The 24956-nt window shown below is 42.3% G+C and overlaps 1 protein-coding gene across 1 annotated transcript; it reads left to right on the forward strand.

The window, feature by feature from the left end:
- LOC110433634 lies at nt 10386-13578 on the forward strand. Its single transcript, XM_021456135.1, has 3 exons — nt 10386-10544; nt 12463-12721; nt 12806-13578. The coding sequence occupies exons 1-3, from the start codon at nt 10386-10388 to the stop codon at nt 13576-13578; spliced, it is 1191 nt and encodes a 396-aa protein (XP_021311810.1).

Genomic DNA, 24956 nt, shown 5'->3' on the forward strand with positions numbered 1-24956 from the left:
ACTGTTCCAGAATTCCAGACTGCGCAGAAACCTCAACTTTAAACAGTCATAACTCACAGCTTATAATAGATAATATGGTCATTCTTGCGGCATTGGAAAGATATGAAAGTCTACTTGTTCCCAGAAAAATTTGATGAACATTGCACTGACAGAATTTGATTTATACCAGAATCTTTGCAGACTGCTCCAGAAAACAGCAAAGGACAGAAAGAGGATATGACCCCAAACCACTATTTATTCATGTTCTTACTTAAGGTTGGAACTTGTGGATATGCCCACAAGATTCCAGCACTCATTACAAAAATCCAAATCAAGCATAAGCATAATAACAAACCAAACCAAGCATCAAAAGTTCACACTTCAAGCATTGACTCAACTTGCGGTGCTAACGTTCTCTTCCTATTAAGGGTAAAGATCCTATAACTCCTATTTCAATGACGTTAGAAGGTGATGAGAAAAGTTCTAATAGCATATCAAACAAGAAGTGAGGATGAGAACATGTTTTTAAAATAAGCATCAAGGTGAAGATGAATAGCAATGAAAAGGATATAGTATAGGAGAAAATATCAAGGTTTATAGAACAAGGATTTTATAGCAATTTCAAAACCTTAAGACGGCCAATTTCTAACTAGGCTTGCGTCCGACAGTCGACAAAGCTTTGGTACCAATTTGTCACACCCATATTTTAAGAACAAAATAGGATGCATAAAAGACTCATATGTGCCCCAGAAAACAGTCGCACACATAAGTAGACAAATCTCAAATATACCATTGCAGTGTTTATTACATAGCGGAATATAAAATATCACATAGTCTCATACAAAGATGATAACATAAAGTAAACAACGCTCTCGATGGAAGCTCCACATAGGGACAACATTGACTGGGTGACTCCAAACCTAGTACTCATAACGGTAATCCTCATTCCAGTCATCTTCATTATCATATCCTAAGGTGTTGGGAAATTACAAGAGTGAGCACATATCGTACTCAACAAGTATAACCAGGGGTTCATGAGGCTTAAATAGCTGACACTGGTTTGACTGCATTTAACTTTTAATAGTGGATAACATGTCCATAATTAATGAGCAATTGTCAAGGTAGCATAACTAATCCATTAATCACATGATCAAGTATAAGCATAATTAATTCTTAGCACAAACGATAATCAAATGAACATAACAACTTAATAAGCTCATCGTCGTCGCAGCAAGAACCCCCAAGGCCGCTCATAACCGTGAGCACGACTAGTATACTAGTTTTAACACTCTACAGAGGTTGTACATCTTTACCCACGAGTCATGATTTACCCTTTCGCCCGAGGTAGCTAATCTCTTAACCCCCTTCCCAGAAAGGTCGGCAGGGATCACTGTGAAGCCTTTCAAAAGTTCGTCTAACATGTTAGGGCCGCAAGGTTTCCTTTGCGCGCAGATATAGATACCCCCCTTCCGAATGGCACAATGACGCGCAGCCTATACACATAGGGACAGGGGCTCGCACTATACCCAAAACGGTTCAGCCCCTCCGCCCTTTCGGGTAACCTCTAACAAGCTAGAAAAGGGCTTCATACTGAGCTAAAGCCAGAGCCATTATAGCCCTCATGGTTGCACTGTTGTCCCGGTGATCACTTAAAGACAAGATCTCATATAGTTATTTGTCATCTTTTAACGTTCATTGCATAGCTATTAATCATCTTACAAGATCATGGATTATATCAAGCACTAGCACATCTACACCAAATGCATATCAAGTAGGTAACAAGGAATCCAGGTAACAATCATCTACGATTTTGCTAAGGTCATCAAGGTGATAGCATGCATATGATATATATGTAGTTATAAGTGACTAGGTAACAAAGATGATCCCAAGTTATACTTGCCTTGATCAAAGCTCTCTGGAGCCTGCTGGTCCTCAAAGGCTTGGTCTTGATCACCAACGTACGGCTCACCGTCTATTCCCAAACATCAATCAACAACACGCAATCCAATAGAGACAATCATACACAAATCAAACAAGATATAATTAAAACATTACACCAAACAGTGGTAAAACAAAGATAAAAGTTGATGAAAATATTCTACGCAGCGCTACGATCATACAAACGTAAAGTTCACGAAAATCGGAATTAGAACGAAGAAGTTATGCATTTTCTAAGATTTCCTATAGAGAAATAATTAATTAAATGTTACTGTAGAATTAAAAAGTTTCAAAACAGTAAACTAATACTTCTAACATGTAGAGCTCGTTGAAACGAATCTAACGAAATTTGGATGGACAAAAACGGAGTTAAAATGAGCATTTTATGTCCTAAACAAACTTAATGGCATTTTTGTAAATTCTGAAAAGCGCCTTTTCACCTAAACCGAACCAGAATACGTTTTTTTGAAAATGAAAGCGTAAATCGGAAAATACGCAAAGGGACCGCGGGTTGGTTTCTTAGATCCTGGGGGTCTCTTTAGCAAAAGCTACCCCGAAGGGGTATCTTCTAATCCTATCCTTTCATCCTCGATCGGACGGTCCACATTCGCCAGGGGAAAGCCAGCGGCGGCCGGCCGCCGGAGATCAGGCGCGGCGCGGCGGCGCCATGGACAGGTTCCCCGGAGCTCACCGTCCCTTGGATTCCGAGCACGAAAATAGGAAACAAAACCACCAGGCGGTGGAGAAACTCAGCACGAACTCACCTAAACGCCTTGCTCGCACCGAGAGAGGACAGGGGAGGCTCACGGCGACAGAGATTGCCCCCAAACTCGGCGAGATCCGACGGCGGCGCTGCGGACTCGTTTAGGGCCCTAGCTTGCAGTAGATGCAAAACGAAACCTAGGTGGCGCACTCGGGTTTTATAGAGGCGTTCAACGCGCGCGCGAGGGCAACAAATCCCGTCCAAAACGGGGAAGATTTGCTCGGATCGCGTGGGGATGTCCTGCTCGAACACGGCTTGAGGTAGGGGATGAATCGGCTGACATGTGGGCCCGAAGATAGTGAGACAAGGAGGAAAGGAGGGGAGGCGCGCGCTGGGCTGGTCTGGTGGGCCGGAGAAAAACGGGCCGCGGGAGATGGATGCGGGTGGGAGCCTGGGCCACGGCCTGGTTCCAGGGAGGCTTTCTCCCCCCTTTTTTTCTTTTCTTTTTATTTCCTTTTGCAAATCTTTTCCAAAGAGAATTTTGAACATAAACAAATGAGATAAAAACAGAAACAACAACACAAGAATAAATGCTATTCTCAGCATGAATGCAAAAGCATGTTGCTACCCTTATGATGAATTTTATTCTCCACAAAATAATTTATTTGCTAAATTCAATGCCTATAAAAATACTTAAATAAATCCAATTAAATCCTATTAATTGAAATTCAAATTTTGGGTGTCTTACTCTTAATTCACAAGTATGCTCATGGGTTTTGCGTTTACTATCGGTTCGAATTAGCCCCCGCCGCTATGGTCCTCTTATTTTCCCTCCTCTTGCCACTTTTTAAGTTTTAGGAAACTAACTATTTGAGACCATAGGAGAAAAGGAAAAAAAATAGAAATCCCTATTTTTTGTGCTCACTTGACATGTTCATTAATTTACCAATTATTCTTAAAAATCTTTTTAGAGATACTCTAACCTTCTTTATGTAGATAAGATAGGCTCACCACAAAATCTAGGAGCTCCTCTGCTTCCAGAATCCCTCTTATATCTAGGCAGTATATCCAAGGATACTAAAAAATAACATATACTTATAGGGGTTAAAAACTATAATTCAAAAAAATATAGGCCATGTGTTTATGATTTTGAAAATTGAATCGATTCCTCTAAAGTTTCTACATAATTTATTTAAAAATTCTCTATCCAATTAGACTCATATAGATAAAAGATACAGAAACACTCTAATGTAGGCGACTGAGGATATGCTTATTCGTCAGTCACCCATGTTAAAACCCTCGTCCCCGCGTCAAAGCCTTGTCCTCCTCTCTCTCTCTCTCTCTACACAGTGACCAGATCTCCTTCCCATGCTCACTCTCTCTCTCTCCCCGGTGCCCGACAACCTCTTCCCTGCACGCTCCCATGCCATGGATGGCGGCTTCGGGGGGGATCCGATGAGTTAGCCTTCCTCCTACTAGATCTCGGAGTTAGGGTTTCAGCGAGCTCTCCCTCCCTTCTTCTCAAATTCTAACAGCCTTAAAAAGGAAAGAGGTTTCGGGAGGAAGACTAGCCATGCGGTGGGGATGTCGACGAGCGGTTTAGGAGCCTTGGTGACGACGGATGGCGGTCGGGCTAGGTCGGGGCGGTGTGCAGGAGGGTAAGAAGGCGGTGGTGTGGGGGGTAAGAAGGCAGTGTTGTGGGTGAGCTAGGGTTTTGTGGAAGCTCTACGGTTGTGGAGTTCTGGCAAAACCCTTCCTCACCGCGGCGGGGCGGTGGGTGGCAGCAAAGGCAAGGAGAAAGTCGGTGCAGACCCATGGCAAGAGAAGGAAGACCGTGCATCGCTGGACAGCTAGAGGAAGAAGAAGAGAAGGCACGTGCCATTGGATGGGCATCAGACGGCTCCCATCAGTGCTTAAGCAGGTGGTCAGGCACCAGCTGTGGAGAGAGACCCTAAAAGACATATATTGAAAACCATGCAAATCAATTATGACAAGTATTTTTTCTATAAAAGGTAGTATCATGCAAAGAACATGGAGATTGGTCAAAATTAAAGATTATGGTTCGACCTCTTCACCTCCACAACCCATTAACATTCGACCTCTTCACCTCCTCGCCTCCTCGCCAAGCTCTCCATCTGAGTGTCTGACCTCCATAACCTAGCCGCCACCACCAGTCTCTAGTCCAGACTCTAGAGATCGAGAGCCGACAGTCCAGACGAACTGACGGAGCGCGGGCGTGGGCATGTGGCCACGCGTGAGGGTGACGCCAACGCCACGACCTCAAGTCCTCGACTCCACCCTTACTCCCTCATCCACCTTTGTCCTCTACGGTCAGCCAGCGGCCCCCTGTCCCTCACTGAGCACCGCCGTTATAGGGACCCTTAGTCGCCCCGCTGGAAGATTGAAGGACGGTAGCCACATCAGAGTCGTCATGCAATGTATGTATTCCTAAATCCCTAACCCTATTCCCCTTAGTTTATTTTTTATTTGTGTAGTGTAGATGAAAGATGAATGATGAGTGCATATCTGCTATTTATCTATTCGATTTGGTCTGTGATTTAGTTCATAATATGGTGACACACTGACACTGAGTTGTTGACAATATGGTGATTTATTTATACTAGTATATTGCCCGTGCTAACGCTACGGAAACATTTTGTACATACACATCAAAATTAACCAAATGACTTCTTTCAATGAAATGATAAGCAGCTCCCTGCGTATTGGAGAAAAAAAAACTAACCAAATGACAATTGTGTTTCCATAGTTTAGAATAATTTAGTATAAAATGGAACATATAAGATTCATTATTGTTACATCATTGATGCCATCTTTTTTTCCTTTCTACAGTATTGTTACATTACCAATTTTAAACAAAAAAATAATAGGAAGTATGGATCCTGAATTCTATACAAATACAATAAATATTATCAAATTAGTTGTTTCTCTTACCTATCCTTTTGCCAGGAGCCAATTGTGCTTCTTGACTTCAACAAAAACTAAAGTATAGCACAACTAAACCATGAACTGCACTAAAGAAGTAAAGAATTAAGCTGGAAAGACAAAGTTACATAGATTTTAATTAAAAGTACTAAAGGATGTGATATCTGCAAGCCCAGTACCTTCACTACAAGGAAGAAAAAAAATCTCCTTTTCCATCACGGCCTATTAGAAAGTTCTGGATTTTATCAGTCCACAGCCCAGTACCTTTTTAACATTACTTTGCTCTCAAATCTTCACCATCTTTCCAATGTACGTTACAAATCACCACACTTGAAGCAAAGTGTGTTCTCATTTTTTTCCAATATATTTTATTTTATTTCTTAATTTGGCGTGTTTCCTAGAGTTTTCACTGTATCACCAATATATTCACTATGCTTCTGAAAAGGCGATTCAGTTGTGCAATTGATTAAAAATTGAAACTAAAGAAAATGTACATGTTTATTTGCAGCTATACCAGTTCCCCAGCATGTTATATCTATAGAGTATCCTTCTTTTATGGTCTGAATCACTGGTCCTAGAATCACATCAATGTCTCGAATACTTTGAGAAGAAAGGAAGTGTAATTGCCTAAATATATGAATACGTAGGAGGATCTAAACTCAGTCTCGAATGCTTGATCTCTTGCCAACTGTAAACTGAGAAGTGGAATTACAAGGAAAAGAGCCCCACATGGTAGGAAGGGTTATAACATCATGGTGTAGATCCTACTCTAAGGCTCACCGAAAGGCAAGTAGTCAGATGCCGCTCAAAGATCATTGCAATAGACCCGCAGGAAGCACGCATATATTTAGGATTGCATCGATAAATGCTTCACTATAGTTTTGAACCCTGAAAATAATTGTAGTTCAATGCGACGTACTTTTACGATTTACCATATATCCACACCTGATGAAATAGCATATCTGCTACTGGTGTTTGCAAAAAAAAAAGGCCACCCATTAGAAAGGAAAATAGTTCTATATATATACAACACAAAATTAAAGGAAATATTTGATTTTGTTTTGCCAAGTCCCAATAATGAACTCAGTTTACATCGATTTTGGCAAAATGTGAACCATTTGTTGAAGAAATAATTTAAATATTATTATGATAGACCCAACAACTTTAGCTTACCTTACCAAATTATTAGACATCCCTTGCTGTGTAAGTGACTGCACCTTTGCTGAGACATTGTCGGGATAGATATTATGTTTTGCTATTTTACCTAAGCTTAAAGACAGAACCTAAGGAGTTCTTCTAAAGGAAAGTTGTGGTGAATTTCATAAGTTTTCTAACGGTATAATCTAAAACTCTATTGGATTAATAGAACAAGAGTTATGTCTATTTTACTACACTGGTGGTTTTCATATCACGAGAAAATTTTAGGATACCTGTTTGTTCTCTTGCACATAAGTTCTTTGGGATATCAGAAGATTTTAAATGCTAGTTAACTTGTCTGAAAGAAAGTATAAGCTACCCTTCTTGTGTCCCCTAGTTGACCTTTTCTTAAGGGGGGGTAGCCTAGTTAAAGGAGTCACAAGGAGAAGTATTGGTTAATGTTGGATCATCTATAAGGACATCAAATGTTTGATATGCTTGGTTTTGTTTCAATATATCATCCACTTGGAGAATATCAATGGAGGTATATGTCATGGCTGATACTCATAGATTGAGAGTTGTGCTTATGAGGATCATATGACACCAAAGTCTACAGTGTTATATGTACAATGTGAGAGTGAAGCAACTTAACTGTGATAAAGGTACTAATAGTTGGAACTTAGTGATGAAGCCAACCTTGGATCAAGAGACTCGGTACAACGAATTTAAAAGACTATATGATGTGTAGTGTCTAAAAAGGTTATGAAGACTAGTCTCTAGTGTCCCCCAATCCATCTCGTCTTAAGGGGGGTAGTACCTTGATATCACCGGATGATGCGTTTTTAATTTATCTTGAAGTTAGAGTTGTCTCTTGAGATATTCTATGGTTATGATCATCTATCCTTGCCGTGTTACTGACGTTGGTCACTTGATGACAGGGAGTGTAGTGTCCCATGGATCAGGAGCCCAATATGATGCCTCTCATGGATATGTGGGAAGAACATAATTATTCTGCCTTTGAAAGATGTTATGAGTATGATAAAGCTGAGTATTATCAAAATAATAATATTGAAGATCGAGTTGACATTGAATCAAATCAGAACCCACAACGTCGGAAGTGCAAAAGGAAAGGCCGTAAGAAGCCTGCTCATGGAAGTAAGGTGCAATGAAACTATATGTTGGCGACGCTTATTATATAAAAATAAATATCTTTTTATAAATAAAAATAAATAGAAAATAGGGCTTTGATCTAATCTTTCCACGAGTTTTGGTATATATGCTATTTTCAGGTATGACACGTGGAAAAATGCAAAAGATACAAGAAATGCGCAATGCAAGAATTCGTATTTAGAAAAGACGCAAACCATCTCCAGTAGAGAAAAGCCCACAAAAGATGAACTGGACCCATCCGTAACCACGAGGAGGATCAGGGCCCAGAGCACAACCGACCACACAAAGGTGGTGGCCAGGGGGGCCCACCCAGGTTGCGGGCGCAACCAGGTGCGGGCGCAACCCTGGTGGCGGTTCCCCGGCCCCACCTTCTTCTGGCGGTTGCATGTCGGCATGCATAGGACGGTTTCACCTACTACTATATTTAGATCCCGCAAACCGTCCTAGTTGAGCTATAAATAGATGGCTCCCCTCTCATTTGTAACACACACCATCATTTGGAGCAACACACCTCACATTCTACACTTGTTCTCTTTAGTTTAGTACTAGTAGTAGAGCAAGGCAAAGCTAGCAAGGAGAGCTTGTCTCCTTGGAGGATCAAGAGTGTCTTGGTATGAATACAATTATGCCTTCCTCCATGAGCAAGTTCTTATATTCTTTATACAGTTATGCTTTTGATCTAGAGTATAGTCTTGTTCATATCCTGATCATAGTTTATGAGCTAGTTCATAGTTCTAGCTCTATGTTCTTGATATGTTCATCACAGTTCTTCATCGTTCATCAAGTTAATATGAATAGAGGAAGAACTAGGGATGAGATAATGGTTCTCTAGGCTGTAATGGTCACCCTTAGCCGAGCCTGTCAATCCGAAGGGTTGGGGTCCCGAGAGGCTAGGGGGTGTTTCCAAGTACACGGGCATGGTGCTCGGGTATGCAGAGACCCGAGGATATGCGGGTATCCCACGGGCAGAGGGGTAGGTGGCAGGGTGGTGACATCCCTGTCATCCTTCGTATTCCTCCATGTTCGGATATTCAGTAGGAGTCATGTAAAGTCTCTATTTGCTGGCAGACCAGCTATGGAGATCTCCCCAGTATCTCAGACTTAGCTCTAACTTGTTCTTATTAGCTAGATGACCTGCTAACAGATCTGTTGTATAACTTGTATACGACCATGCCTACTCGCGTAGTTGTTCTTTTATTCTTTGTTTCCCCTTAATTTATTCCTTGAGGTTGCTCCGATGTGTGTCCGCTATCAAATCAACTACATACTTACCCCTATTTATACTATGTCTACCATGCATTTCAATAAGTAATCATGTTTATAACCAAAGCTAGATACGTTCACAATGCCTTCCTACGTGAAATTATAAATACGACACCCCTGAATACTCACGGGTTGAAATGCTACAATGATAGTTCTGTGCGCTTGCAGAGTAATTTATTCCTATAACTGAGCTATCGATTGGCGTACCTAAGTACCTTTACTTAAGATTGTAATCCTTGTGCACCCACACGGCGCCGGGCCACAACTTTGCATATCGTAAGTAAGGATGGTTAGGAAGGCCAATCTGGCAATTCTAATCATCAGTACCATACTACACTGCCTAGGCCAGCACCGTAAAAGGCCTTGGTTTATCTTTCTGAAGTGATGGTGGTTAGGATATGCCAAGAACGTTTCTAGTGTTATTATTAAGGATGGACTAAAACTCTATCTTTAATAGTTTCGCTAAGAAACGCCAACAAGCATTTCTGGCGCCGTTGCCGGGGAAGGCAATTGAAAATGCAAAAGCATCTAGCATTGGCATAAACATTGATTACATAATAAGCATTGGTAGCCATAGTTTAAACAGGCTAATTTTGCTGTTTTCTTCCTCCTTTTTATATGGAACGAAAACAGATAGTGTATGAGCGATTTCAACCTGCCGGAAAATTTCACCGACAATCCAGAAGGACGCCTAAGGAAGAAGAACAAGAAGAAATTTGTTTCTTCCTCCGCTACTTCTCCGATAGAAGAACCGGTCACTTCTGCACCATCCACTTCAATCGTCATGGCCAAGTCACTCCGCGAGTACTCCACCCCCGCTGTTGCCAACGTGCCCGTTGGGCCCGCTGTCAATATCGGGACTGGAAACTTTGAACTCCGCACTGGCCTGCTGACAATGGTGCAGGCGAACCAATTCTGTGGCTCGCCAAGTGAGGACGTGAACGCACACCTGCAGAAATTCCTTGAGCTATGCGAAACCATCATCATTAAGGATGTCGCACCTGACAGCGTCAAGCTCCGTTTGGTTCCTTTCTCCCTCTTGGGGAAAGCGAAGCAATGGTTCTATCAAAGTAAGGAAGCAGTCGACACATGGAACAAATGCGCCGCAGCGTTCCTCGCCAAGTTCTTCCCCATGAGCAAAACAAATGCTCTTAGGGGAAAGATATCAAACTTCTAGCAATCTTCACTCGAGTCCATTCCTGAGGCTTGGGAAAGGCTCCGGGAATATATCTGGGCTTGCCCTCACCACGGAATGGAAGGATGGCTCGTGCTGCAGAACTTCTATGAAGGCCTCACGGCCATGTGCAAGGGGCACGTCGATGCCGTAGCTGGAGGTGCATTCCTCTCCCTTACCATCACTGAGGCCACAGCCCTCATCGAGAAGATGGTGGCTAACCAGAGTTGCGGAGAGGTGAAAGGTCCTAATATGGCTAGAGGGGGGGGGGTGAATAGCCTATTTAAAAATTCTACAAACTCACTAGAGCAAGAGGTTAGTAAATAACAAAGCGAGGCTTTTTGCTCTAGCTCTAAAAAGTGGTGTTTGCAAGCCACCTATCCAACAATTCTAGTTGTTAAGATCACTAGGCACACAAGAGCTATGTCACTACTTACACTAGAGAGCTACCTAAAGTTTCTATATAAGTAAGTAAGCTACTCTAGTTTGCGGGAATGTAAGAGAGAAGGTTTGATCTTTATACCACCGCGTATAGGGGATGAACCAATCAATAAAATGAAGTCCAATCACCGGGAGAAATCCAATGAACAAACACAATGGAGACAAGCAATTTTTCTCCCAAGGTTCACGTGCTTGCCGGCACGCTACGTCCCCGTTGTGTCGACCAACACTTGGTGGTTCGGTGGCTAAGAGGTGTAGCACGAACCTCGTCCTCACTAGGACACCACAAGAACCTACCCACAAGTGAGGTAGCTCAATGACACGAGCAATCCACTAATGTTGCCTTTGGCTCTCCGCCGAGGTAGGCACAAACCTCTCACAATCACCGGGAGATGGCCACGAACAATCACCAACTCGTGCCAATCCTCCTCCGCTGCTCCAAGCCGTCTAGGTGGCGGCAACCACCAAGAGTAACAAGAAAACCGCAGCTAGAACGATCCCCAAGTTCCACTAGATGCAATCACTCAAGCAAATGCACTTGGAATCACTCCCAATCTCACAAAGATGTATAATCTATGAAGGAGATGAGTGGGAGGTGTTTGCTTAGGCTCACAAGGATGTCTAGTAGTCAAGAATGCCAAGGGAGTGAGCCCCAAGCCGGCCAAACACGTATTTATAGTCCCTCAAACAAAATAGAGCCGTTGGCTCTTTCACTGGGCGAAAAACGGGGTCACCGGACGCTCAACACCAGCGTCCGGTGCTCCAACGTTAGCCGCGTGTCAGAGTCTAACGGTAACCTGCAGTGCACCGGACGCTGAGCAAGTTAGCACTGGACGCGTCCGGTGTACACCGGACTCATGCGCAGAGAGCTCCGCAAACTCGCACGGTCACCGGACGCACCCTGAGCGTCCGGTGCTCACCGGACTCATGCGCAGAGAGGGTTGCTAAACGCCCTCACACCGGACGCTAACCACCGGATGCTCAAGCCAGCGTCCGGTGCCTATCGTCCGGTGCCTTACCCTAGCTGGGACAGGCACTGTCTGCACCGGACGCTCAGACGCAGCGTCCGGTGCTCCAGAAGCCAGCGTCCGGTGAGTGTTCCTCAGCGAGAAACACTCCCGCAACTTATCCAAATTTCCCACCGGCGCAATAGAAAATATGCACTTCATTTTCTCGAAAAGCGCCGAATCCCGCCTCGCAAGCTCGGCGGGAGGGAGAGAGGAACCCATTCTCTCTCTGCCTTTGAAACTCCACCTCCTTCTCAAAGTGTGCCAACACCACAACATGTGTACCAACAAGTGCACGTGTGTTAGCATTTTCACAAACATTTTCTTTGAAGGAGTTAAGTTAGCTCACTAGGTTCTAAATGCATGCACATGAACAATGACACCTAGTGGCACTTGATAACCGCTTAGCCAAAGAATTCCCCTCTTTATAGTACGGCTATCTATCCTAAATGTGATCACACCCTCTATGGTGTCTTGATCACCAAAACCAAAACCCTAAGCAATACCTTTGCCTTGATCTCCATAAGGTTTTGTTTTTCTCTTTCTTCTTTTCCAAGTTGAGCACTTGATCATCTTGTAGTCATCACCTTCATCACCATGATCATCACTTGCTCCATCACTTGGCATGTACCAACCTCATTAAGTCTACACACACTTAGTATAGAGGTTAGTACTAGGGTTTCATCAACTATCCAAAACCAAACTAGGGCTTTCAAGAGGGACGCAAGACACAAAAAGGCATGCATACCGTCAAGGAGATGGATTTGCTTGCTGCAAAAATAGATATACTCATGAAGAGGTTGGAAGGACGTGCCACCGATCCAGCTACCAGCACTGTCCAGGCCATAGACTCACACATAACGTGTGAGGACTGTGGAAATGTTGGCCACATGGGGAACAATTGTCCTGAATCCCATGAAGATGCTGCATTCATCAACAACGGGTTTCGCCAACAACAACAGCAAGGTAATGGGTGGAACAACCAAAATCGCCCCCAAGGTAATTCCTCTTTTTACTTAGGCTTTAGTTCTTCCCAGCCTTCGCTTAAAGATCTTGTTCTTGGTCAGGCCAAGATAAATGAAAACCTTGTTAAAAAGCTTTCCTTTAATGATAAAATGTTTGAAAACATAAACACCAAGCTTGATGGCCTGACCACCTCGTTTAAAGAACAAGTGTCTTTCAATAAAAGAGTAATGTCTCAGATAGATCAACTTGGTTCTGCTGCTAAATCTGCTGCTGGTGTTGAAAATGTTAGTTCGGTGACCACGAGAGGGGGTAAGACCACTCGTGATCCACCAAACCCTAACCATGGTACAGCTAAGACTCCGTGTCAACAAGAACAAACATCTGCTGAGCCGGTTGATCCTCAAGACGAATCATCAGATGAGGAACCGACTCTAGAAGTTTATGGGGACACCACGATGCTTCCTTTCCCCACCAGGTGGAGGAAGAAGAAGAAGGACGGAGAAGAGCAATTTCTCCGCTTTGTGGAAATGGTCGAGAAGACAAACATCAGCGTCCCGCTGATGGATGTCTTGCACATACCATCCTATGCTAAGTTTATCAAGGATATCATCAACAACAAGCGACCATTACCCTCCGCAGAAGTCGTCAAGCTGACAGTAGAGTGTAGCGCAGCTATACTCAACCATCTACCTGAGAATAAGCAAGATCCTGGGTGCCCCACAATTACATGCTCAATAGGCACCCAACATTTTGATCATGCCTTATGTGATCTTGGGGCGAGTGTGAGCGTCATGCCGAAATCAGTCTTTGATAGGCTAAACTTCACCAACTTGGAACCAACCAACATGACACTCTAGGTAGCGGACTCGTCAGTTCGGTACCCAGCAGGGATTGCCCAAGACATCCCTGTCAAGATCAGAGGATATTACGTCCCCGTGGATTTTGTGGTGTTAAATATGGAACTCACCAAGGAGACACCACTAATCCTGGGAAGGCCATTCTTGAGCACGGCAAAAGCACAAATTGATGTGGGAGCCGGAGAAATTTGCTTCAATATTAATGGCCAAGAAGAGAAGTTCGAATCCAGGCCATGCCGTCAAGAATCCTGCAACATGATACGCATCCGCTACGGGCCAAATCCCCGAGGCATCAGGGGAGTTGAGATCCAGCCCCAACTTCTGAAAAACTTATCAAAAATATCAAAACAAAAGCCGGAGCTGAAGCTAAATGCGGCTCCTAAAAAGAATAAAAAGGAGTAGAAAAAGAAAGAAGCTCCCGAAAAGAAAATCCAAGAAAAGAGGGACGAAGTCCCCAAACCCTCACAAAAGAAGACAATGTGGAAGGTAAAAGAAAAAGTTGAACAAACCGCCACACTGCCCAAGGTGATCCACCTAGAATGGAAGCCCAAGAAGGTCCAACCATCTCCTCCTCCCAAGACGGATGAGCCATCATCAAGCAAACTGTGATGGGAGAAAAGTTCGGCTCCACGGACTATAAAGATGAGCCCTTGCCAAAGGTAAATCGGTATTTATCCCTTTTGTTTTCTAATAAATGTTTTTAATAAATCTTGTCCATCACATGTCTCTCAATATATATATATATATTTATATATATACTTAATAATAATAAAGATGGAGGCACGCTGATGGAAGTAAGGTAAAGAAAAGGTAAAAGTTTATCTTTGTTTTCTTTTGAATAAATAAAATAAAATGCCTTGCTGCATTTATGATATGACCATAGTGCCCCCATGTTTCATGCTGTTTGAATCCAAAATCCTTCATGATCATGGAAAATATTTTATCATAAATGCAAGATAGTGTGAATTTTGAATGTTTTCCTCTTTTCACACACACTATCACTCTGATACACTGTGAATCAAAATTGATCGTAAGTGGAATTGAAATCCACTTTGTCCAGAAAGAACTTGCCAAAAAGACACGGGCTGACTGGTGGGACCTAGGGTGCGGGCGCAACCCTGGCCCGACCAATTAGGCCTAATCTTTTTTTGAAAAGTTTCCTTTTTGTTCAAATATCAATTCCCCGCCTACAATCAAGTTTGTTTTTGTTTTTATGACCTCGGTAGAACCTATTTAAACAGCCCATGGCTCTGTCTTTTCTTCACACCAAGACTCTCTCTTCTCCCTTGTGCAAAAGTTTGCTAAGCTCTCCCATTCCCAAGTGCTAATCATCGCTAGCTACGCCCTCTCGCTGATCAACGCACCCAAGACCGTAGCAAACCTAGATATAGCACCCTACCAAGAGAATTCTTCTTAGGAGAAAGTCTGTCAGGAAAAGAGAAATCCTTTGGCCGCCCTACCAGCAAACCACAAAGCACCCATCAATAGTGCCACAAACATAACCACTGCTGCCCGTTCCACCATGTTGATGGTCCTTAAGTACCAAATATAATCATCAAATAAATAAAGAAAAGGATCCAAATGCAACCAACACCCAGACTTAGGGTTTTATCTGACAGAATTCCACGAGTTTTGGTGTTTGTCTATTTCTGCAGGGGGTTATCAGGAAATATGGAAGAAAGGCCCACACGTCGGGTTTACATAGAGATATTAACGTGCCGCGCAATTTTCTATCATCTAGAAGAGTCCAGAAGCCACGGGAACGAACGGGAAGGTGATCGGGCCCGGGGGCAGGGCGCCCGCCCTGACCTGGAGTCCAATCAGGACTCTCTTCAGGGATTATGCTCCACCGACCTAAAGGATCAAGGATAACCATTCAATCAATGTCGGTTTGATCCGACGGCCCATATTCACTTGGAAGGACTATATAACCAGACCCCCTGGCCCCTGGAGGAGAACAAGTTCATCATAGAGTTGAGAGGAGCCCTCGAAGGAATACCTCTCCTCTAAATAGACTTAGGGCTTAGCATCCAATGTGAGTAGAATTAGATCTTCTAGTTTCTACTAGATTGAGAGAGATAGAGTAGAGGTGTAGATCGGAGGAAGCCCGGCCTGTCGGTGTGTACTTCGAGGTTGTACATGCGGGATCAAGTTCTCCTAACCCGAGGCTTGCTCCTAGGATTCTTCAGTAATTCGACTTCTAAATTCTAGTAATTTCTTGTTTTATTGTTCTTTGGTTTATGAGGTTACTTTAATCTCTTCTGGTTGAGTTTAGAGTAATCATTGCTAGCGTAAACTTGGTGTTTGGGCTAGGGTGCTCATAGATATCCCCTGACTAGCTGGATCGTGGTAGTAGTGAGGAACGTGACATTTCTGAGTTACCTTTGAAGACCATATCCCGTTAGTAGGATCGATAGGGTTTATAGGTGCGGGTTGAACATCCTCTGTGGTGTCTAGATTCCGTAAGCTTCCCCAATAGAACAGTAGATCATCCTTACCAAGGTTAGAACGAGACTATGGTTGTAGTCTTCTCTATACATCGCTCACAGCGAATCACATTCTTTGTAGCCTAAAGGGTAGTAGCAATAGATTTGGTTAGTCAGATGCACGCTTTCTTCCAGTGGTAAAAATATAAATACGATACTCTGGATAACCTCCCGGGTGAAGTGCTCACCGATATCCATGCACTTGCGGATCATTTCCTGTTGGCGTTAACAAATATCAACAAGCATTTCTGGCGCCGTTGCCGGAGAGAAAGACGGTTTGCTGAGGTAACTTTTAGTCTTGCTATTATCTTGTATTATACTTTTATACTTTTATTCTTTTATCTTTTTATTTTTTCCATCTTTATGGATAACTCAAATTCCACACCTATTATTGAATTATTTGCACCTTCGGAGACCAGCCATAGACCATGGGAGTCAACAAGTCCTTTCTTTGCCCCTAATTATGATCTGTGTCCAGAGTTGATTGCAATAGGTCAAAACCAACCCTTTTCTATAGCTGAGGTCCTATCTTTTAATCAAGAAGATAATGAACTTTTAGCTACACCTAGGGAATCTTTTAATTTTTCTATAAATTCTGGTTTAAACCTAGCCCTACAAGACCATGTTTTTTCTCGATATTTTCACATTGGTCTTAATCATATAACCTTTAGTAGGGTTTTTCTTTCTTTATCTGTTAGTAAAGCAAGGTATGTCTTCATCCGTGGACATCCTTCTTGCACTAGTCTTCATAGAAAAATCCTAGAGAAGGAATCATCTCCCAGACAAGGAAAGGAAGTTTCAATAGCCGATTTCCAAACATTTCAATCCCCTGATTCGGCTATCCAACCCAAACTTGTAGTGCTTCAAAATCATCTTAGGGAAGAAGAAATTCTACCTTTGCAAATTCATTTTGGGATGAGCTTAAACTTCCTGCTCCATAAGAGACCTTTGAGGGCATATAGTCTGAACCTTCCTAAGAAGGGATCTCTTAGAAAGCATCTCAAATCCAATCCCTTTGATGGACATCTAGAAAGACTCAAGGATGGCATCTTAAGTGATGCAATAGAAGGAGAGCAAAGCCATTTGGAAAACAATCTCATCTTCTCCCCTTCTACGTGCACTTTTGATGACTCATTCGAACCTATCTTTAAACCCATCCTTGAGCCTAATAATTTCTACTCTTCTCTTTCTCTTGAACCTCCCGATGATCCTATGAATCTCTCTAAACATCCCATGCATAAGAGTCACCAAGACCACCAGGAGGATCGAGAAGAGCAACATCAATGGCTAGAGGGCATTAAAAATCCATGTGCTATCACCATTGAGTGGATGGACAAGGAAGAAGCCTTAATGGATTCTGACTTTGGCTCAATTTCAAATGGTGAGTTCTTGACTCCCTTTGAAGATGAGATTCATCCTACTACAGAAGAGGACATAGGCGAGACCAATCTAGGAGAAACTCCGAACATTCATATTGGAGACGAAGATAACATTAATGAGCATGGAATTTATTTCATAGCCACTTCGTTTACTCCATGCTCATATGCAACACCTTCCCAATCTATTGGTCTCTCCAACATCACCACATTTGAGATCTCCAACCCCCTCTTCCTTTTTTATAAAAACTTTAAAAGGGCGGTTGTCGATGTATATGTCTATAATAAATATTGCAGATCTTGTTGAGTTGATCTTGATGAAGGTCAGCGTTGGAGGGGAAACCACTTCGCCGACATAAATTGATGGTTTCCCAAGGACAAGCTTAGCGTCCTAAAACAAGCACTTATCAGATCATAACATGAATTTCTAACTATTTGCAACATTGCCTTGTGTATTGAGCATATAAAGATAATTTTAGAAAAATTCCGTCGGGTATTCGTGTCACTAACCTTTCTAGGATTGGAGCAAGAAGATCTGAGGAATGACAAGCGCAAGGTATGCCCAACCAATCATCATGCAACATTGAATTAAATTCATCCAATCTTGAATTTTGCAAAATTCAAGCTTGGGGGAGTACTTTACATAAAAACATCATTTGCCATGTTGCTATGTTGGTTGTCCTTACCTTTGAGACATGCTTAATTTGTTAAATACTAATCACACTACTTCATCTCCACTTGAGTAGATTTCTATAAATGCTCTCATGCTACCTTTATTTGCTTTAGTATATGTCTAGGTTTGGAGTAGTTTCATTTATCTCTTAATTAAGCATGGTGCTTAGTTTAGGAAAGATGATCTTACTTCCAAAGGATTTTTAAATTAAGCATGATGCTTAGGTTAAAATGCCCTCCTAAATCAAATTAGACATGGTGTCTAGGTTGATTTTTGAGCCGATAGTATGCTATAGTAGATATGGGATATTTTGCTGGACTAACCCCTACAGGAAAACTTTCAATATCAACCTGGGAAGTCCTGAGATACAAACTCATTGGAGATAAAGGAGACACATGAAGTTTAACAATTTGCACAAAAAGGACATAGCTCATTCATCATAAAGAGATGATCTATGGAGGGTGCCACAAACACGATGCACAACCGCTAAGAAAGGAAAGCTTCCACAAGGTGATACTGTACCATCACTCTTCAAGTAAGGTAACACCTTAAGGTACTTGACTATCACTTTTATAAGCTTCTCCTTGGTTCTAGCATACACATGAATAAAATAGACAAACATGTATGATTTGTAGCTCTAAATTAACCAACCCAATTAATTCAACATGTTTAGTCCTTTAATCTTTGTTCTTAGTACTACCTTCGTGATCTCACACTCCTAATCATATAAGCTAAAGTATTGCACATTTGATCTTTGGGAAGATATAAAGAAATACATATACATAGATAGATTATCTTTCCATAAGGTTGAGCCATCTGATCTGACAAATGTTTCAAATGCTACACTCATGATTCATCAACTTTGTCTTGCTCACTATGCTTAAGGATAGAGAAGAACAAATACACTTTTGGTTCTGTTGGTGTTTTGCACCAACAGGGCCCATGCACTTGATCTCTGCCTTGTCTCTATGAACAGGTACACTTCAAGCAAAACATGGAGGAGTTTTACAACTCCCAGACTCCACCAAGTGAAGGACCTGGATCTATGAGCACAAACACACTGAGCAAGATATTGCCAACACCGCACTTCGAACTGCTGGACAAACGAAGAACATGGGTGACTCCGTATCAAAAGGTGCAGACATCAAGGTCCACACCTAATCAAATGATGCACCTAAAGGATGAAGACGGTGAGAAGTCTTGTCCAGAAGACTTAAAACATTGGATCCTTGTCGGAGGAGGTCAAGATCGTTGACTCAAGTCGCCTTTCCTGATCAAGAAGGACGACCCTGGTGTTCCAAGAATCGAGTGCACAATCAATGGATACTCTCTTCAGAAAACACTCTACGACACCAGATCTGACGACAACATAATGGCCGCGGTCACTTATCAGCTCCTGCATGGAACCATGCCTCTACAACCAATATACATTCAGCTCCAGATGATTTTCAGGTCATTGACATGGGAGAAGACGAGTACGATCCACCCACCATCCTTGGAAGACCGTTCCTCAGCACCGTTAAAGCAATCAACTATATTGGAACCAGAAAAGTCCACATACACTTCCCCTCTGAGAAGGTACGCCGCTGTTTTACTGACCCTAACTATATAGTTGAAAACTCTAAGCAGGTCAGGACAAGAAGAAGACAACGCAACTGCAACCAGAGGAGGCAAATCATCAAGGACGGATGGGCAGACTATGAAGGAGAAGTGGTAAGGTCTGAAGACATACAGCTTTAACAGAACTGTCCTGAGGAGACCGTAGCACCGAGTCAGGTGTAAAGAGAGAAGATAGTTATACATGAAGAGGAGGCGCCGCCGGAACCACCGACTACGCCATCCAGCGAATCCCAGGACGACTAAGGAAACGAAGAGTCCCGTTCGGAGGACTTAAAAACACCGAACGCCTTGCCAAGAGGTAAACTTGGTAGTTATCCTTTTCCCTTCAATTATTTAAAAATAGTTTGCTTAGTTAATCAGGTTCATATCATCTCGAAAAGAAAATAAAAATGTTAAAAATAGTAAGCTCCATGTGAGTATGCTCATGGCATAAAACCCATAGGTACATTCACTATGGTGGCATAAAATAAATATGTTTTCATCTTACAATAAAAATATAAAAATAATAAGTGCATGATCCTACTAAATAAATAACATTTATTGAGGAGGCTCAACATGATAAAGGCTAGATATTTATGCTAACACTTAACCAGTTCCACAAAGCTTTGTTGTCTATTTGAGCTCCACAGAATTCAAGGATCAAAGAAGGCTTGCAGACGGAGGACATCCTAATCGCTGTCAGGGTGCTGCCAACATTCAAATACACCTTCGTCACTTGCTAGCTACATTAGAAGAAATTACGTCAAAATCCAGCTTGGCGGAGAGCATCCCCATTTATCCAGCTAAGAGTTTCTACTCACGTTTATACTTTACTCAAATAATAAAAAGATGCATAAGCATAAAAACCCAAATAAAGATTTTGTGCTTGTATATATATCTTTGCTTAGTTTGCTAAATAAATAAATAAATAAAGTGTCTAGTCCAAACTGAACTTAAATGATAAGCTCTCACATGGAAATGATGAATAGTTGCTCTGCCATGACTAGTTCTTAAAATTGAAATCTCTCTCAAGTTTAGGCATAACTGTTATAATTTAAACCTGCTCTAAACCTGATCTTGTGGGAAGAGTACTTGATCTGAAGTCTAAGTTGTTAACGGATATGATATAGGAAGGTTGAGCTGCTGTTTATCTGTTCCTAGAGATGCTAGAATTCTGGAGAATTTTATCTTTGAAAATCTTTAAAATAACACATGATGTGTTCCTGTATGATGAGAGTTTAAATTCCTACCACAACCATATATACATGCTTATTAGACTATGAACCATATATTTACTTTTTACTGCTTATGAGCATTGAGTGTGGTCAAGCTGTGTAGACCCTTAGGAGCTTGTCATGCGGTTAAAATCAAGATCCACTTGCACGTTCACTCATATATGCTACTTCTACTCCGGAAGTACGCATCCACATACATCCACTCATTTCCATCTCCAGATTCACCCAAAATTATTCTACTCCTATCCAGGAGAGAATAGCCAAAAACATTATCCTATCCTTGTTATTCCCCATGAAATAAATGCTCAAGATATTTTGGTTACTACCACTTGCCACATTATTCTAGGAGGATGAGTGCTCTAAAAAAAAGTGAAAGAATACGAGGAAATAAAAAGGGGCAAGTGCCCGGAACCTCGAAGCAAAGAAAAAGTGAGACAAGAGGTAAAAATGGACAAGTGTCCGACAGTAGAATTAGGGGTACAAGATACCCACCTGAGAGGAAAGAAAAAGAAAATATAGAGCATCTCATTCTCCTCAAAAAGTTTCAGAAGAGCAAGAAAGGTATGTATCCCCTTAAAAGAGCAAAAATTAGAATTAGACTTTCACCATTGTTTTCACCATTATCACCATACACCATTTCATTCGCCACACATGCACATCTTGATTTGACTTATTGACTTGTTCTCCTAGATCCATGGTTTGACTATGCAATAAATGTCTTGTAAGTATGTATTATCTGTCTCCCACCTATGGGCTCCAGATATCAAAACCTTATTAGAGTAGGGTGAGAGAGAAGGCAATATCACTATGCCTCATACAAAAAATACCACATACTTTGAGAGAAGGCATATACCATTACTGCCTTGAAAAGGATCCAGAAATACCACAAAAGAGAGATTTGAGAGAGTTTTACAAGGAATCTCTGAGTTTTATTTGAAAACCTGCAAAAACTCCAGAGGTATAGCTGATCAAGAATAAGAGACATGGTGCTTGTCTAGACTGTTCTATCTTTTAACTGCTCAAGACACAAGTGACGGTTGCAAGCCCCATGGTGAAAGGTGACATGAGTAAGTTTTAAGTCTTAACAGTTTATTCTAACTCAGAGATGAGATCTTGCTTGAACGCATGTGTACTCTTAAGGCATGAAACCACTGCAGAAACTCTTAAGTCCATCCTTGCTTAGGGACGAGCAAGAGGTAAGCTTGGGGGAGTTGTTGACGGTCCTTAAGTACCAAATATAATCATCAAATAAATAAAGAAAAGGATCCAAATGCAACCAACACCCAGACTTAGGGTTTTATCTGACAGAATTCCATGAGTTTTGGTGTTTGTCTATTTCTGCAGGGGGTTATCAGGAAATATGGAGGAAAGGCCCACACGTCGGGTTTACATAGAGATATGAACGTGCCGTGCAATTTTCTATCATCTAGAAGAGTCCAGAAGCCATGGGAACGAACGGGAAGGTGATCGGGCCCGGGGGCAGGGCGCCCGCCCTCCACCCTAGGGCGCCCGCCCTGACCTGGAGTCCAATCAGGACTGTCTTCAGGGATTACGCTCCACCAACCTAAAGGATCAAGGATAACCGTTCAATCAATGTCGGTTTGATCCGACGGCCCATATTCACTTGGAAGGACTATATAACCAGACCCCCTGGCCCTTGGAGGAGAACAAGTTCATCATAGAGTTGAGAGGAGCCCTCGAAGGAATACCTCTCCTCTAAATAGACTTAGGGCTTAGCATCCAATGTGAGTAGAATTACATCTTCTAGTTTCTACTAGATTGAGAGAGATAGAGTGGAGGTGTAGATTGGAGGAAGCCCGGCCTGTCGGTGTCTACACCGAGGTTGTACCTGCGGGATCAAGTTCTCTTAACCCGAGGCTTGCTCCTAGGATTCTTCAGTAATTCGACTTCTAAATTCTAGTAAGTTCTTATTTTATTGTTCTTTGGTTTATGAGTTTACTTTAATCTCTTCTGGTTGAGTTTAGAGTAATCATTGCTAGCGTAGACGTGGTGTTTGGGCTAGGGTGCTGATAGATATCCCCTGACTAGCTGGACCGTGGTAGTAGCGAGGAACGTGACATTTCCGAGTTACCTTTGAAGACCATATCCCGTTAGTAGGATCGATAGGGTTTATAGGTGCGGGTTGAACATCCTCTATGGTGTCTAGATTCCGTAAGCTTCCCCAATAGAACAGTAGATCATCCTTACCAAGGTTAGAACGAGACTACGGTTGTAGTCTTCTCTATACATCGCTCATATCGAATCACATTCTTTGTAGCCTAAAGGGTAGTAGCAATAGATTTGGTTAGTCAGATGCACGCTTTCTTCCAGTGGTAAAAATATAAATACGATACTCTGGATAACCTCCCGGGTGAAGTGCTCACCGATATCCGTGCGCTTGCGGATCATTTCTTGATGGCGTTAACAAATATCAACACACCACAAATAACATAGAGCGCAAGAAGAAAAATCCTAGTGGTGAAGGATCTAGCAGTCGTGCTGGTAGCCGAATGGCTGGCAAATCAAAGGAGGCCGAATCCTCCAGTGCTCTCCCTAGGATTAGGAGGCATTTGCCCCGGCCATCCATCAAGCGTCGTACAGGACAGTACGAGAGCAGCGATGAGGAGGATGATCTTAGTATCCTTGCTGATCTTAAATCCGAGCAAGCTAGCCTTCGCTCTGTCCTAAGGGTTTTAGAAGACGACCTAGAAGAGAAGCATACTGAGATTAGGAACCTCAGCGACGATATCAATAGGTTTCGTTTCAGGTTCAACAATAAGCTGAGGAAGGTCGCTGAAAACCTAGGTGTTGGTCGCCTCATGGAAAATCTTTAGACCACATCTGCTGCACGCTTCTCTTTGTTTAGGCACAAGCATGATCTTCTTTGTTGCTTAATTTATTTCCCTTCAATAATGTAATGTGCCTTTTCAAAGTTATCAATAATATTTCTAAGTTATCATGAGCACTTGTTTTCTTTATATATTATGACTAACCATGACAGAGAAGAAAACAAGTGTGGGAGAGGGAATCTTCGAGAACTCGGTTTGCACAACCTTCTCCTGTCGACGAAAGCTAGTCGGCAGTCTACCTTGGGGTATACCCACGGTAGTAGTTTATCGGTAGACGGTGCACAAACTACGAACTCGATGGTAACACAAGACACGGACAAGGTTTTTATAAAGGTTCGGCCGCCGTGTGGGCGTAATACCTACGTCCTGCGTCTGGTTGTATTGAATTGTGTTGAGATAATCTGTCCTAGGGGGGGTCCCTTGCCTCTCCTTATATAGTCCAGAGGGCAGGGTAACAGATCTGGAAACTAATCCTAGTCGGTTACAATCGCCATAGATAGCACAATATCAATTCCTATTCTAACCGACTAGAATCCAGCTTGATCTCCATATCTTGTTTTCTTGTGCGAAACACCGAGCAGTTGGATCAAGCCTCAGACTGTCTTCGTGATGGGCCAAGCCTCCTAGCCCAAGTCTAGCCGTGAGGGTATAGGGGTTTATACCCCCACGCTTAGTCCCCGAGCACCATGTATTGTGATGTAACATGCCGTCTTGAGCTTCTTCGACCAGCAAGACTTGACATCTTTGACAATCAGGAAAGTCACTCGAACAATTTGACCAATCTTGAAAACCAGTTGACCAACATTAACATCGAAGAAGGAGGTTATTCGAAGAATGCATGGTAGTCTTAATCAAAAAAAATTTCTTTCCTGATGAAGTGTGCCCACTTTACTTTTCTAAGAAGTATAGTCTTTCAAAAAGCAAGCAAATTCACTGCAAAGTGAAGTGTGCCCACTTAGTCCCCGAGCCTAGTAGTAGGTGACATAGGCACGTGGTGCCAGGGTCTAAAGAGAAAAAACCACATAGAAAATCTGATACTGAAATGCATCGCCAGATGCATCGTACCGATGTAGTCTCCGAGCTTGCTGGAAGGCGAAGTATGAGCCTTGTAGCAAGGTCTAAAAATTAAAATTATCCAGTCCAATTCATATGTAACTAAG

The sequence above is a fragment of the Sorghum bicolor genome, chromosome 3 (genome assembly GCF_000003195.3).
Source record: "Sorghum bicolor cultivar BTx623 chromosome 3, Sorghum_bicolor_NCBIv3, whole genome shotgun sequence".
Lineage (NCBI taxonomy): Eukaryota > Viridiplantae > Streptophyta > Magnoliopsida > Poales > Poaceae > Sorghum > Sorghum bicolor.